At 45.2% G+C, this 16548-nt stretch overlaps 1 protein-coding gene across 3 annotated transcripts in view; it reads left to right on the forward strand.

The window, feature by feature from the left end:
- Positions 1-16548, forward strand: part of TRAPPC9 (trafficking protein particle complex subunit 9) — a 2530995-nt gene that overhangs the window by 13221 nt on the left and 2501226 nt on the right. For all 3 annotated transcript variants that reach the window (XM_085604860.1, XM_085604858.1, XM_085604859.1), the window contains exon 3: positions 8084-8681. In XM_085604860.1, coding sequence (XP_085460986.1) covers positions 8101-8681 — 581 coding nt within the window. In that variant the 5' untranslated portion in view covers positions 8084-8100. The remainder of the gene's footprint in view (positions 1-8083; positions 8682-16548) is intronic.

Genomic DNA, 16548 nt, shown 5'->3' on the forward strand with positions numbered 1-16548 from the left:
GCAGACACTATAGAGGGATGTCCACCCGAGTTCAGCACAGTTTTACCCACCCACTATAGAAAACGTTTCCAACAGGTTCTAGCTATTCGGAACAAGATCTGGAAAGAGGGTGAAAGTCTTGTAGCACTCAGTAGTCAGCACTGTTTCGTGCCCCTAGGTGGTGCCGCTTGTATCTTGTCTGTCTGTTAGTTACTGTGATCTACCACCTATCTCATCATCTATTGCAAATGGCCTGCCAAGAAGTAAACTTCATAATTAGGGCCCCCCAGTCCTCCTCCTTGAATAGTCCGCTCTGTCTTGTTAAACGTGTTGTGAGGTCTATCTGTGTGCCAGTCAAGTCCAACAGCATCCCTTATAATTCCAGAAAGAAGACTGCATTTAACATCATCGGCAATGCTGAAGAAAGAAACGGTAATCTGGGCAGCACTAACATTTTGGCTCTTGCTACCCTACCCATTGAGCACAATGGATGTTTAGTTCAAAGTGGAATCAGTTGTTTAGTTATGCTTAAGACCTTTCCAAATTTACCTTTAATAAAGTGATCTAAAGAGTAGTAAATCCAGACACCTAGATGCTTAAAGGTATCAAACCGTAACTCCAGGCGGTTAGGCGATTGGCGCATATCCTGATAGCAACGTGCTGAGTTGTAAGTGTGCGGATGCCCCTGCATGAGCAGGTTACCCCTCCAAACTCAGTCGATTCTCCAGGATTTGTAACTGCAGTCACCATTTTTGATACATATTGTGGCCATCTGTCAATACACAATGGCTAACTATGAAGTGGCTGTGCCGACCCTGGACATGTTGGGTATCAAACAAGTTGGGAGTCATACCCCAGCACCTTTACCGGTGTTGGAGGTATGATTCCATGCTCTGGGGGGTTACTCCGGGAAGCCCCCAGCACTCCCGGTAACAGCCTTCCAGGGTGTGCCAGCAAGCTAATGATGCTGCCGACCTCAGACATGATTATGCCCTCCTGCTGCTGAGCTGAGCTTGAGCAGGGGAAGGTAGAACAATAGGTTTCCTGTCACAGGGAGGTGTGTCCAGCTCCCAGATGGGACTTAGTGTATTGGGCTGGAGTGGGGGTGCTTGCCCGTGCCACCAGACTGCTTTGAGGGGCACATTTGGTGCTCTCCTTGCATACTCCGGCTTGAGCAAGTTCAGGGAGCCCTTGGCTCCCGCTCTGGTGTGAAACTGTACAAAGGACATGGGAGTATTCTCCCCTCTGTCCAGCCCCTCCTCTGAGAGGGACCCCTGAGTCGTCCTTACCAATTTCTTAGAGTGTAAAATGGCTTTCCTGTGGGTGGGTCCTCAGATTCGTGGTGGGACGAGACTCAAGCATGAAACCACATCACTCTTCGACCGTCAGGACACTTGGACTTTGCTGGACTTCGCCTGGAACCGAAACTGCATCAAGAAAGACATCTGCTGCTCCTGGTCTCCCTGTTCTGCAATCTTCTTTGTTGTCTGGCTTCTTCCAGGATCTTCAAAAGAGCTGTGGGCATCAAGGACACCCAAAGTAATCTCCCTTGGATTGAAGGAGTCACTACCCTGCATCTGCAGGCACCGCAACAAAGCTGACCGTTCTGCTTCTCCTGACGTCCCACGGACCTCGACATGCTGAGCAACACAGGTGGTGGTTCTGCAACTCCCTCAAGGCCTGACCTGTCCTCTCTGCAATTTTGAGGCCAGTATTCCTTGTCAGAACCGCTGGGGTCGAACCCCTGTGCACCGCTTCGACTTGATGTTGCCAAAGCTTGTTGATTCTGCACTCCAGAGCTCTTCGGGCTACAAGAAGCTTCAGTCTCCAGCATCTCTTACTGCCAAGATCAGTGTCCTCATCTCATCCTCTGCACTGTGGGCCTCCATCTTTGGTGAGCTGCTCGAGGTCCTCTTGACACTCCTGTGCCTTTAGCTTATGGGTCCTCCTGAGGGTCTTCTCCTTCTTCTGCGGGCTCCCCTGCTTGCTTGGGGCTTGCTGATTCCCCTGCTTGTGGTTAGTCCCTTGGACCTTGCTGGTTCCAACGTTGCTCCTTCTTTGCTTTCCATGCCTGTTACAGCTGCCAAGGCTTGTTGGTGCTCCCGCTGGACACCGACCACCTGGTTCCCAACTTCCGACGTGGGACAGCTCCTGCACGGCTCCTGGTCTTCCTCAACAATGTCTGGTCCTCACAGCTGCAGCAACAAGGTCACCATCATTACTCCTGCATCTTCCGACATTGGTGGGCATTGCTCTTCCGTGCCTCTTGGTACCCTCCTAGTGGCATGGACTCTGTCTCCTCTGTTTGCAGGTTCTTCATTTCACGAATCCACCCTTGGATTCAACCGGACTCTTACACAGTCTTCACCAGCGACATCTTTACTGAAGTGCTCCATTGTGGTCTACGGCGGTTCCCAACGTCACTTCGCACCTATGCACACGGCTTCCCTGGTGTAGGTTTCCTGGTTCCTGGGGTTACCACGGGTGGGGTGACTCTCCAACTTACTGTTTTCCACTGGGTTTCATCGAGGTCCACTTGGAAGGGTCCTTCTTCTTCAAAACGGCAACCACGACTTTCCAGTTGACTTCTATTGAGTACCCTGCTCTGTTTCCACTCTGCACACAGCCTCTGTGGGGTTCCTGGGTACTTACCTTGGGCAGTTCCTTGTGCCCCCAGCTCTTCTGAGTCTCCTATTGTCATGTAGTTCCTACAAATCTATATAGGATCTGCACGTTTAGACCACATAAACTACAGTATTGGTGTCCAGTCTGATTCCCAACACCCCCAAAGGATATGTTCGCATGTAGACTAGCTAGCTCACAGTGTGACTATAAGCCCCACAACCTTACAGAGGAGCAAATCGTTTCTGGCAACTATCGAAGATGACAACCCTGACCCCTCGAGGATCGTAGAAACAGTACAGTACTTTTCGCTCAGTCACTCACGCTCACTTTTTCTCAGAGAGATACACAGAATAAACGACAGAAACAGATACATACGAGTATAAGCACCAACAGAGTAAATAAAAGGTAGAATTCTACCATAGTACTAAAACAGTGAATATATGCAGGCATATAGATATATGGCAGTAATCATGAGTACTCCTATGATGCTAAACCTAACTAGGTGTACCTAAGTGTACCTAGCATGTATGTAGGTGTATAGCCAAGAATCCCCCTAGGAAAGAGCCAACCCTATTACTTGATGTGAGAGAACGAAGGACCCCGTCCTGGTCTCGAGTTGGACACCCCGCAAGGGATGTCAGACCACTGCTTGCTGGAGCGTCTGCCTGCAGAGACTTCAGCGTCTCATGTCAGCGTTTCAACATGGAAGCTTCTCCTCTGGTTTGCCCAGCGAAGATGTGGTACTATATACCCGAAAGGTACCCTCAGGGGTTCTACCTAGTTGTGTCATAGTACTGTGGACATGTCGGCCAAGGGTGACGATAGCAGTGACTTTTGTACAGAGTTATCATGCAGAAGATGGTAATCTTGCTGTGATACTAAGAATCCTCATGCATAATAAATGAGGCTAGTTCTCGAAGAAAACCCCATAACATTTATTTGGCACCTAACTAGGTAAAAGGTCAGCTCCAGAGCCATTATGTAGAGCAAGGTAGGACAAATGTAGGTAAATGGTCGTGCAACTACCTTGGCCTATATTGGGGTACCTTGGGGCTCATAACACTGGTCCAAGTCCCGACTTCGGTCGCAGTTCGCATTTAATTTTTTTTACTATATGGTTTGGTCACCCCATGGAGACCACTGTGTATTGTGCTTACTTGCCAATTGAAGTATTGTTGTGCATTTGTGTTGATATCTGCGGATAGGAGAATTACCAATGTGTAAGTGAATGTTGTGTAACAAATAGACATCTTTTTATATATGCCCTGTGTGGTTCTTTTTTGTTGACCCTACACTACATGATTAGAATTGGTAAAACAAGCTGTTTAACACTCCTTCTGGATAAGCCTGAATGCTGCTCTTACAGCTACCACTTAGAGAGCTCCCCAAGGTTGTCTAAGACCACTAAAATCACCATAAGGGTTGACTGGATTAGTGCAAGGTGCTTCACTTAAATATGTATGCACCATATACTAAGCCAGCCTTCTACAGGTCCTATGTATAATAACGTTACAGCTTCAGGAAGGTGGGAACCACATCCATTTTCTTAAAGTACTGCCAGTAGGTAAGGCCAATGTAGTGTATCAAAGGCCTTCTCTATATCTAGGGAGGACACTCAGTTAGAGCATCCTCCCATTGAGAACCTGTCCATGAAATGAATGTTTCCCAGTTCATGTTTAAAAGCTCTGCATATGTAGCAAGAACTGTAAAGATCCGTCCCCTGTGGTAGTTTCAATACCAGCATTGCTATATAACACATTAATGCAACTTTCCATTTCTCCAGCAGAGCATGTTGTATTAGCTCCATGAAACAATTGCAACTGCCCTGCCCAATAGGTGACTAAAGCAGTCTCCTCCTTGTAAACATAAGTAATGAACATTGAACTAAAATGTGTCTGTTCAGATCATTCAAACCATATTACTGGTACTGCTCCATGTCGGACAACATCTGTTCTCCCCCGTGAGCCAGTCTGCCCGCCCTTCCGCCCCAAAGATCCACAAAGCATCATGTGTCACTGTCTGATCACAACAAGGTACTAATATGATTCATCAAATAATATCATCTGAGCTCATAGGTGTGATCACTGGGGCAGGTTTTTTCGTGTGCCTTAGACCTAAATACTTTTGATTCAATAGCTCCAGTTCATTGTTGGGAGCTGTCCATCTCAAACCTCCATTTGGGTCACTCTGCTGTTGTTGCTCAACCACCATATGCACTGACTCTTTCTACAGGGTTAGCAGGCTCCTACCCTCTCCCAGCATGCAAGCAGGCATGCTTTTAGGCTCTTAGGGAATTGGTATATAGCCCATCCAGCAAGAGATCCAAATCGGGTCATGTTTCCACCCCTATGGGAAACTGACTAGCCTTCACACACTAGCTCTGTCTGCACACCTGTCCTCTGAGTACTTTTTGAATCACACCCTTGCTTGGCCATAGAGGAATTGGAACTAAAACAAGTGAGGTAGTGGGGTCCCACTTTTTTTATTTTATTTTAAAAGTTGTTTTTATTTTATGAAGTAACAGCAATACAACACAGCAGTCAAACAGGCAGTTGTTCATAAGGCTGAGCAGTACAATAGCCACCAACAGAGACAAATTTGCAGGTAACAGTTTCGCCACAATACCCATCTTCAATACCCACCACCTCGCACCTATACCTCTAGGTCCTCCCGCGTCAGTCTGAGTCTGAGGCATCATCTTCTGAATCTGAGGGTGGGTCACAGATGCCACCTCTGTAGGCATTCCAAGCCCCCCATACTTTACTCCATTTGCGCGGGAGGGGTCCCACTTTTAATTAGACTGGAAAGGTGTGTCCACTGTCTGCAACTGTAGAACCACTTTGAGGTCTTTCTCCTTTAAGTGTTCTTTCCAAGCTGCTCTCCAGACACAGCTTTTGTGTAGAGTGATGTTTCGCAGAGCAGGGTAGTCTCCATCCTAGAGCACCCCATCAGAGACACAAATAGGTGTGAGCTTCCTGCACCTGGCTCACATGCCCCAACTGAAGAGTAATCAGCAGAGACAAAAGGCCCGGGCCTCACCTAAAGGTTTCCTCACTTTGGCATAACAGAGTCTACAGTCCCACTCCTCTCTCCTACCATCCAGCAAATGGTAGTATTCAACAAGACTAATCAGTTCTTTTCTAGTAAAAAGCGTAATCAAAGTAGCCCTGACTCCACTTCCCTCACCTCAGTCTTTAGGTTTCCCTCCGCTTCAGAAATGTAAGCACTGCATTTCGCCTGTCTGGGAAACAGCATCATCTCCATCTGGTGCAAAGGCCAGGCCTGGGATGTCCAGAAAGGGGCCCACCGGCCTCCATTACTCTGGCTCACTCACCATGCATGTATCATGCAAGCTACCCAAACATAAGCACACACGACATACACTAGGGATGTCATTGGTAGGCACTGGCTAAGCACACACAAGTGGAACTTTACATGAGTGAGGCAGTAGGCTTCCTTCCTGTGATGTAAATAAATAGGTCAGGTGACATTATGGAATCTCAATAGACTGTTATGCTGCCAGCACTGCTGTATGTTAAACCAGTGACAGGGACAGTTGTCGACTTTCTGTTATTGGGGGGCGTACTTGGTGCGCACCTTCAGAACAGATCCCCGACCTACTCATGTCAGAGGTCATTCCTAGGCCTCTGTGTACATTAGATTAGCGTCATGGCAAGGTCAACATCAAAAATCAGCATACTAGGTACACGCAGTCAGGCATTCATGGCAGGGGAACCCGACTATATATCATGCAGGGGGTATTCCATTGCATCAACAAGACCTAAACACTCTATTCAATCCCCGATTGCAATTTCTCCAATATTGCAGAGTGTGTACATCTGCTAGGAATAATTGTGTCACATTCCCTCAGGCCTCTCAAACACCTGAGACTTTTTCACAATGTTACGCCTAGTGCCAGGAGTGGGGCATTACTACAGTTGTATAAGGCACTTGGAAAAAAGAAAATAGACTTACTTCCTGTGAAATCTAAATGGGGGCGGCTCTGTTTGAAGGCGTTTAATGCTAAAGCATCAGATGAGGCATGTACATCACAAAAAATATGTCTTTAGATGCCAGAATGAAGCGTAAACTATTTCACTTACTACATCATACATACCTTACTCTTTCCAAGCACCCCAAAAGTGATGCTTGCCGTAAATGCAGGGTGCGAAATGCTGGGTTCTTTCACTCGCTCTGGGTATTTCCAAGATTCTGCAATTTTGCAATGATGTCTCTTCATGATCATCAAGGCATACTGAACTGCATCTTAATAAGACACCTGAAGCTTGTTTGCTGGAAGATTGCCCCAGTGAGCACAAAATGTAAAATTGAAGAAAAAAAAACCTTGCTGTTGGCACTGACTCCATCAGATATTGATCAAATGCACAAAAAGGGTACTCTGAAAGAGAAAGATTGGTGGCTCTTTTGCTATGAAACTGCAAGATGGTTTAGTGGATTGGAGAGTATTTCTAAAATCATTATTATAGCCATTCAACACACCCCTGCCATGGTGATTAATAATATTATTTATGAAAAATTCAGGATTATATTCGGTGTTTCTGCAGCTGCTAGGGCTGCTTTATCATCTATATACAGACAGTGCTAAACTCCCTGTGTTGGTGGGTAATACTGTTATTATTAATGGTATATTTTTGTATTTTCTTGAAGGGAGTCCACAGGTTTCCTAGCACTGATGGTTGTTCTTTTATTTATTATCTTTACATTGACTTGCACATGCTCATATATAATGTTTGTGTTTAACAACTGCGCCATATTCAGGGTAAAAGGAGTAATGCAATTTTGCAGCTGTGGCGATTTCAGCATAATTTATGGATTTGCCATGTGTGTCACATTCTCTATTATTTACTTCTTAATCTGCAGGTTCACTTGCATCAAAAGTTATTAAAAATACAGTAACAGATGTTGCCACGCAGAGAAATGCCCTTCGCCAAGACTGGTCACCTTTCTGTTTCTTATTGGTATATTTGGATATTAAAGTAGTACTAGTGAGTTGAAACCTAAGTCCAGACAGTGTTAAAAGTAAAAATTATACAAAAAATAAAGTAATACAATCACAAAATGTGCCGCATTATGCCGGGGTGAGTTCATCCTGCACAGATGTTCCTCAGAACTTATATCTGCAATTCTTGTGTCAGTGGCATGGCAGCTTCCAGCTACATATTCTGAGCTATTTTAAAGTAAAAGCGTTGCAGTGCCCTAGAAACCCTCAGACAGATTTTCTGACAGGGGTGGAATACCACCATGACACTCTTTGTCCAATTGAAGTTCCTTTTAAACTTCTATTGGTTGTACACCCTGAGATCAGCCTTTCGGAAAGAGCAGGCAATATAGGTCAAGTATGTAATACATTGATTCATAAGTATGTTGAATGAGTCTTGCAGTCCTTTGCATTGAATGTTGGTTGAGTCTAGTATCAAAATGTCATTTAACATCCTGTTTTTGTCCCCCTTTTTTTCAGCTTTCACTGGTTTGACCATGAGTGTGCCAGATTATCTACAGTGTGCTGAAGACCACCAAACACTCTTAGTGGCAGTTCAGCCTGTTGGGGTTATCCCAGAGGAGAGCTTCTTTAAGATATTTAAGAGAATTTCCACAGTTTCCCAGGTCAGTGTCCGTGACTCTCAACGTGTCCTCTACATCCGCTACCGCCACCATTATCCTCCAGAAAACAATGACTGGGGGGATTTTCAAGCTCACCGTAAAGTTGTGGGACTCATCACTATCACAGACTGCAGCCACACCAAAGACTGGCCTCAAACCTTTGAGAAGTTCCACCTGCAGAAGGAGATATATGGCTCCACGCTGTATGACTCGCGGCTCTTCGTCTTTGGGCTACAGGGGGAGATCGCAGACCAGCCCCGCACTGACGTAGCTTTCTACCCGAGCTATGAGGAATGCGATTCCATAGAGAAGCGAGTGGAAGATTTCATCGAATCGCTTTTTATCGTGCTGGAATCCAAGCGTCTCGACCGGGCAACCGACAAGTCTGGAGATAAGATTCTGCTTTGTGTTCCTTTTGAAAAGAAAGACTTTGTAGGTCTTGACACTGATAATCGGTGAGTAGTTCTATAAATGTTGTTCTTTTTGTTTCTGATGATACGTGGGACTTGTTTGTAGCATTTTAAGTATATTTGTTTTTTGTGTTGATATTTATTCTGGTTTGTACATATGTTGATTAGTATAAAAACATGAAAAGGAAATTCCATGCAGTTACTAACTATCTGTAATAGACTCTGCCTGCCGATCTATGTGGTTTATGGCATGATTTTTGTGAATCTGCGGTATCGCCAGCGAGGCAGAGGAGTCGGTTTACCAAAGGTAGGTAGTGTTGTAAACCCCTATGTGGCTATGGTTCTGTAGAGTTAAAAGGGGGCAGACATAACCCATACTTTTATTCACGTTGTGTAATCCGGTGAGGGGCTGTGAAGCTAGATGTTGATCAGTAGGAGTCGCACAGGGCTTAGTGTGATGTATCCGATGTGATCCTCCCTGGTTTATAGAACATGGGCTTGTACAATCCTTTTTGTTGAGATTGTGTACTTACTTGAATGACCTGTGAGTAATTAGCACCTTTTTCGGCTGATGGACAATAAATGATGAAAAGAACAATATATGCTCAAGAGTTCAGAGAATTCTTATCATATTTTTCCAGGCTCAAAAGTGGATCTCCCTCCTTTTAGGTTGTTGCTTAGAGACTGCCTCAAGACAGTCTAGAGAATCTCTTGAAAGGCTGACGCTCAGATAATGGTCTGTATGTGTCACGGGTTTTTGGACAAATGAGACATGTTGTCCTGTTTCCTAGATGGTTATTCTGTGCCTAAATGAAACCATACACTGTATGTAGGTTAATGCTGTTTGACTGCCTGACATTTGAAAGATGGTGGGCTTTCTCAATACCGGATCAAAGGGGTTTACTTTCTCCTCTTTAAAATGCACTGATCCATAGTATTCACTCATTAACATTTTGGTCAAATACTTGCTAACATTTTGTTTTTTAGGTCTCGCCTGACCCAGCGCATGCGCTGGTCTGGCGAGACATTTTGTGAGGGCTCCAAAAAGTGCTACCAGGCCAGCCTAGAGCTACAGTGCATGTGCGCGGGCGCGCGCACCGCGCTTTATCGTGATTACTTTCACTTTTGCGGCCGCTTTGATGTTTGATCGCGATTGCGATCACTTTCACGGCCGCTTTGATGTTCTCCGTGAGGCTTCAATAGATTGCAGCAGTTAAAACAAGCACTGGCATAGCCAATAGGTCTCGCTTTTGGGACCTTATAAGTGTTTAGTTATGCAACTGTTGCATGGCTAAACACTTATAAGGTCCCAAAGGCAATGCTTGTTTATATTCTTTTCTCTCCTTTATGCCCTTGCTTTGTCTACACCCAGTCTGCATCCATTTGTATATGTTTACCTCTTGTGGTACCATCCATTCCAATGTTAACCCTGTTTCTAAGTCGATGGCAGTCGCTGCCAGTGAGCACCCTTCTTTTTTCTGACACTAGGTCTGCTCACTTCTAGCTTACACTGCATTTTGTGATCCCTTCTCAACAACTGGCTTCTTTAGATTCGAGGCCTTTTATGCTTCTGGCCTGTCTGTCTCTTAATTCTGGCCAGTTCAGTTACCTAGTTCAATAAGGTAATTTTTTTGTTTTTTTCTGAGTTTTTTTTCCTGGCATTAATAGAGAAAATCAAGAACATTTGCTTCGCTTTTTAAGGAGGAGCATGACTAAAGCAGATCATAACAAACATCTTTAATTCAGGAATATGGTCCAACTATCAGTCACAAATCTTAATTTAAACCTTTCTAAAATCAACATTGTTAATCTAAAATTACTCTGAAGTCTTTACTTAAAGAGTCCATCCTGGCTAAAGGTTCCAGGGATAAGTATTATACTGCCAAAATTATCTTAACTTGGTTTGGGTTTGTAAACTCAAAGGATATAAGGGCAGGTGAGAAGCCACTGATGTCCACGCAGTTTAGCAATTCCTGGATCTGCGGTTCAAGTGTGCTGACTTTGATCAAGACACATTTGGACCTGGTTGGACTGAGTTTAAAGAAGATGGTGGTCATCTAGGCTTGCATGTGTTAGCTGGCTCCGAGGTGTTGAAGCTAGTTGGCTAATGGTACCTTAATGTGTAAGAGAAAGCCAGGATCGGTCTACTAATGGGCTCTCTGTCCACTGCCTAACTGGACAGACTCCCGTCTACTCTACCACTGTACTACAGAAAGGACTCTTTCTGAGTTCATGTGAAGAAGGACAAAAACAACATCAACTCTGATGTACAGCTGAACTTCAACATGGTTTCCTCATTGGTACGTGTGGTGCCGTTGTCCTAGTATACTAAAACATTATAATTTAGCCATATACCTTACAGATTATTCCTAATCCACATTTGTAGTCTTTCCTTCTCCCTTCATGTACCTTACTTTGTTACCTTAAAGTAAGAATGCTCTTTTGTATTCTCCTTTTTTGATAGTCAGAACCTGCTGAGAGTGACCGCTTCTGTACCCCTGGCCTTCATGGTGACATTTCACCAGTAAAACAATTGCTATTTTTTAGGTATCGCCTGCTACAGCACATGCGCTCTAGCTTGCAAGAGATATTGTATACAACAAGGTGCTTGATTGTCACTCTTAGATGCTGCCCTCTAACTGGCCAGCACATGCTTTCTTCACTTTCTCTTTTTTGGGCTGGAGCATGGACCAAGTACTGATTGCTTCAGCTTGATTGCTATACTTCTTCTACGATTGAGGTAATTATTTAATTTTTTCTTCTTCCCTGTCATCCTTGTTGAACCTTTTGCCATTTGTAGCTATATTTTACTAGGCCACATGCACTTCTCCTTTGAAATAAATGGATGTGCATTTTGACTACAAATGTTATCTGCTTTTATTGTGACAACAGATGTTATCCGCTTCCAAATCTGTTTTTGGTCAGACATGGACATGGGCAATAGGATTTTTTTGTCAAATTTCCTATTTGTTTTTTCTTTTTCATGCATGGTGGATTAACTGATGTGCTCAAATCACTGGGGTGCCGTGCAGAGACCTAAAAACTTACTTGCGGAGCTGATAGGCCTCACCTTTTAGACTATTGGCTCTACTATTGCCTTTTGTTCATGCTGTATAGCATGCACACTGCAGTCTCAGACAATGATTTTTAGCTGTGCTCTATAGCAACATGGATAAAAATAAACAAAGGACTATGATGCTTCCAGCGCGAATGCACTTTAATAAATAAATAAAAAAACGAATTAGCCATGACTCTGCAATAGCTCCTTTTAAAAATAGTTTTCGTCACAATGCAAAGCATCCGTGTTGCTGTACAGCATTTCTCAAAACATTGCTAAAGCCAGTCGCTCTCAGAGGCAAGACCTATTGGCTTTGCCAATGCTTGTTTCCCCATTTTAATTCATTTTATGCTCAAAACGAAGCTACCCACCTCTTCCTCCAGTGACTACGAAGGGGTTGTTTTTTTGACAGCCCAATTTTTGTTGAGGCGTGATCCGGAAAGAAGGCTGCATACGTCTTGGCCACAGAAGTCATGGCTCAGTTTACACTGCTGAGGTAGAGATAACACAAATGTGCGTAAAAACATTCATTTGGCAAAGTTCCTTGTAGAGAGGCCTGTGCAGTGACCAGGGCCGGCTCTAGGGCGGTGCAATCAGTGTCACCGCACCGCTATATTCTCGTTTTAAAAGCACCTGTTGCCGCATTCCATGCCTCCAGCAATTTTCAGGCATCAATTAAAATGTCAAGATAACTCCGGTGATTAATCGTCTTTCCTGGAGAGAGACCAGAGTTTTGTTTAGAGGAAGTTTGACTGATTCTAAGGTAGGGCAGAGGGTTAATGTGCATGCTGCAAAGAATGTTTACCATGCAGATCACAAAGTGCATATAATGTAAAAAAGGACAGTGTGGTACTGTTTCTGTCAGAGACATCCTTTTGTTACTTGCAGTTTGTAAGTTAAAATCCTTGTATAGAACACTGAGCTATCAACTGTCATCAAAGAGCTGTTTGTTTTGCCCAGTCTTTCATTATTCTAATCTTGCAAAAAGTGTTCATTTGGGTAGAAATCAATTCTTATTGAAGAGAACCCCTAACAATGGTGTTACGTTTTAAATTCTGAATTGGTGCTTTTCCAGACTTAGGACTCTTAAACTTTACTACCAGTATCGATGACAAGTGACTCCAACACCTTGTAGTCCTGTCTGATGTAACATTTGCTGTACACTGTTTTACACACATATGATTGTGCAATGTGTGTGTAATGTAAAGTGCAGCTCTGCCAAGTATCACGCATCATGCGTTAGACTAACACATTACAGTGCGGTGGTCCGCATTACCGCACTGAAATGCGAAGTCACGCATAACAGGCACAGCGCCTGACTTGCTGTCAAGCTGCAGTAGTGCTGGTAAAACTCACTAAAATATAAGCATGGCAGCGTGCTGCTCCAGACAGGCTTGGAGGCTGGGTAGTTGCTGCTAATTCACTGGTTGCCACATTGTAATAATAAAAGGAGAAGATTTCCGGAGCGCGGCGAAGCGTTCATTCTGACGTCAGAAGGCAGTGTCCAATAGGCGCGTGCTGCAGGACGTCACTTTTGTGGGAAGCCTGATTGGCTAAGAAGTGCGGCAAATCATGGCAGCGCTGCACGCGGTAAATTAATAATGACCCCACGAAAGCCGGTCTCAGCCCGACGGGCCCCGGCGGCTGATGGAGCCCACACTGTGCAGCTTAGCTGTTCCTGCTGCTGAGGCGCCTAAGTGAGGGAGTCTTAGCCCGAGCGGCACACGCAGGTTTGCCGAAGGAGTGACAGGCCAGGACCTTATGGATGCAGGCGGCTGGCCTGTAAACTCAAATTGCTATGGCTCACAAGTAAGTGTCAGTTAGTGTGTGCCAGAGTTTGTAAATGATGATCTGCAAAAAAATTACTTTTAATTTAAGCGCGTAGGCTAGCACGAGATCATCAGTGCCTGCCAGTCGTGTAGTTCTGCCCTGGTCACTGAGGCTTTCAGCAGGCGGCCGGGCAGGGACTTTTAAGTGTGTGCCTCAGCTGTCTGTCAGGTTGTCTTGGCCAAATTCAGTGCTGGGTACGTGCTGTCTGCAGCCTTTATGTTACATCATGGACGATCGGGCGTTTGCCCTGAGTGTATTGCTGCCCTTTCACCTCCAGGTAAACTCATGTCCACCTATAATGTTTTGCATTGTATTTCTTCTAGCGGGATGTAAATATTCGTTGTTTTCGAAATTGCGACCTAAAATGACCTTTTTACAAAAAAAAGTACAAAATATCGAATAATGAAAGATCTAACGCAGATCTATCCTGTCACTGGAAACGGCCACAAATCCTCTGTAGTTTGCCAGCCAGCCCCCTTTTTAGGTCTCGCCTACGCAGCACGCATGCGCTTCATAGGAGGTGACCTCTTGTATTCGATTCAGTTTTTAGGCCAAAAACGTGCACGCATTGCATTGCTTTCAATGGCAACGCGTGCACATTTGGCGATTTTCCTTGCGGGAGCGAGCTTTAAAACCATCTGTTTGTAATTAACTTTCAAACAGATGGTGCCCTTGCTTGCTCCCGCTAGGGAAACGCTGCGTGCGCTCTGGGCCGCGCTCCCCCACCCCTCCCACTTGGTTTATTGCCTCCTGCCACACGTCCGTCCTCATCTTAACCTGCCTTCCTTCTCCCACGCTTTCCTTCCCCCTTCTTTTCGTCTCTTCTGCTCTTTCCCCTAGCTGCCTCTTCCCTTCTCTCCCACGCCTTTACTGAGCGTTTTTCTCTTTTCCTTTACTTTTGCTTCCCTTTTCTTTTTCGCTGCCTCTCTCCAGTTCCCTTTCTTGTTCTGTTTTCGCCTATTGCGTTTCTTATCCTTTCTCTCGTGTTACCTTCTTTTCCCTCTCTCTCTCTCTTCCTCCACCCTCTCTCTCTTCCTCCACCCTCTCTCTCTTCCTCCACCCTCTCTCTCTTCCTCCACCCTCTCTCTCTTCCTCCACCCTCTATCTCTCTCTCTCCCTCTCTCTCTCTCTCTCTCTCTCTCTCTCTCTCTCTCTCTCTCTCTCTCTCTCTCTCTCTCTCTACATCTCTACCTCTCTCTACATCTCTACCTCTCTACCTCTCTTCCTCCACCCTCTCTCTCTACCTCTCTACCACCCTCTCTCTCTACCTCTATCTCTCTACCTCTAACTCTCTCTATCTCTTTACCTCTCTCTCTCTACCTCTCCCTCTACCGCTCTACCTCCCTCTCTCGACCTCTCTCTCTACCTCTCTCTACCTCTCTTGCTACCTCTCTCTCTCTACCTCTCTCTCTCTACCTCTCTCTTTCTACCTCTCACTCTCTACCTCTCACTCTCTACCTCTACCTCTCTCTTGCTACCTCTCTCTACCTCTCTCTCTCTCTACCTCTCTCTACCTCTCTCTCTCTCTACCTCTCTACCTCTCACTACCTCTCTCTCTAACGCTACCTCTCTACCTCTCTACCTCTCTACCACACTCTACACACCTCTCTCCCTCTACCTCTCTATCTCTCTCTCTACCTCTCTATCTCTCTCTCTCTCTCTCTCTCTCTCTCTCTCTCTACCTCTCTACTCCTCTCTACACCTCTCTACCTCTGTACCTTTCTTCCTCTCTCTCTACCCCTCTCTCTACACTGCTCTACACCCCTCTCTCTACCCCACTCTCTACCCACCTCTCTCCCTCTCTCTCTAACTCTAACTCTAACTCTAACTCTAACTCTAACTCTAACTCTAACTCTAACTCTAACTCTCACTCTCACTCTCACTCTCACTCTCACTCTCACTCTCACTCTCACTCTCACTCTCACTCTCACTCTCACTCTCACTCTCTCACTCTCACTCTCTCACTCTCACTCTCTCACTCTCACTCTCACTCTCACTCTCACTCTCACTCTCACTCTCACTCTCACTCTCACTCTCACTCTCACTCTCACTCTCACTCTCACTCTCACTCTCACTCTCGCTACACATCTCTCTCACTACACACCTTTCTCTCTCTCTCTACACCTATCTCTCTCTCTCTACACCTATCTCTCTCTCTCTCTCTCTCTACACCTATCTCTCTACACCTGTAAGTGGCAGCCGGAGACTGATAGCACTGCTTGTCCTTTAAAAAAAAAAAAAGCATTGGCATAGCCAATAGGTCTCGCCTTTGGGACCTTATAAGTGTTTAGTTATCCAGTACAATCCTTGGTGCAACAACATCAAGTGTTGCATGGCTAAACACTTATAAGGTCCCAAAGGCGAGACCTATAGGCTATGCCAATGCTCGTTCTTATTCCCACCACCCCATGCTATCTGGGGTTACAACTTGTTATTTACAAGAATCCAAGCTTTCCCACCACACCCACACTCTTTACTTCCCTCTCCACGCCATGGATGTTCTGCAGTGTGCTCGGGGTTCTGCTACCTCAGACTGATGACAGCACTCTCATAATTGCCATACCTCTGCTCTCCCCTTCTTAGACTCTGGTCTTTCTTTTAGGTCTGGTGTTTAGTTTCTCGTTGGGTGTCATTTCTTATCCGTATGTTTCGCCTTATTCATTGCATGATTTTGCTGACGAGAAAGTGTCACTCATAGTCATTCAAATGTCACTCATAATTAAACTAATGATATGAAAATGTCACTCATCGCAATTTGAAACCTTGGCAGCTATTAAAGTGCTCCGACCCCTTACACTGGTATGAGTGGCGCTATAAAACTAAATGAATCTAAGAGACGGTGGCTATAGAGACTTGAAGGGCACTGTTAAAGGGTGCTAGTGAAGGAATCCGTGGCAGGGGTGGTCATTGGGGGGCGCCAACAAACGTTGTCGCACAGGGCGCCACCAGTGTTAAAGCCGGCCCTGGCTGTGACTTTTTGCTCTTTCTAGCCGAAGAGGCACTTTCCTGACACACACTCACACA

The sequence above is a fragment of the Triturus cristatus genome, chromosome 5_1 (assembly GCF_964204655.1).
Source record: "Triturus cristatus chromosome 5_1, aTriCri1.1, whole genome shotgun sequence".
NCBI classification, from domain to species: domain Eukaryota; kingdom Metazoa; phylum Chordata; class Amphibia; order Caudata; family Salamandridae; genus Triturus; species Triturus cristatus.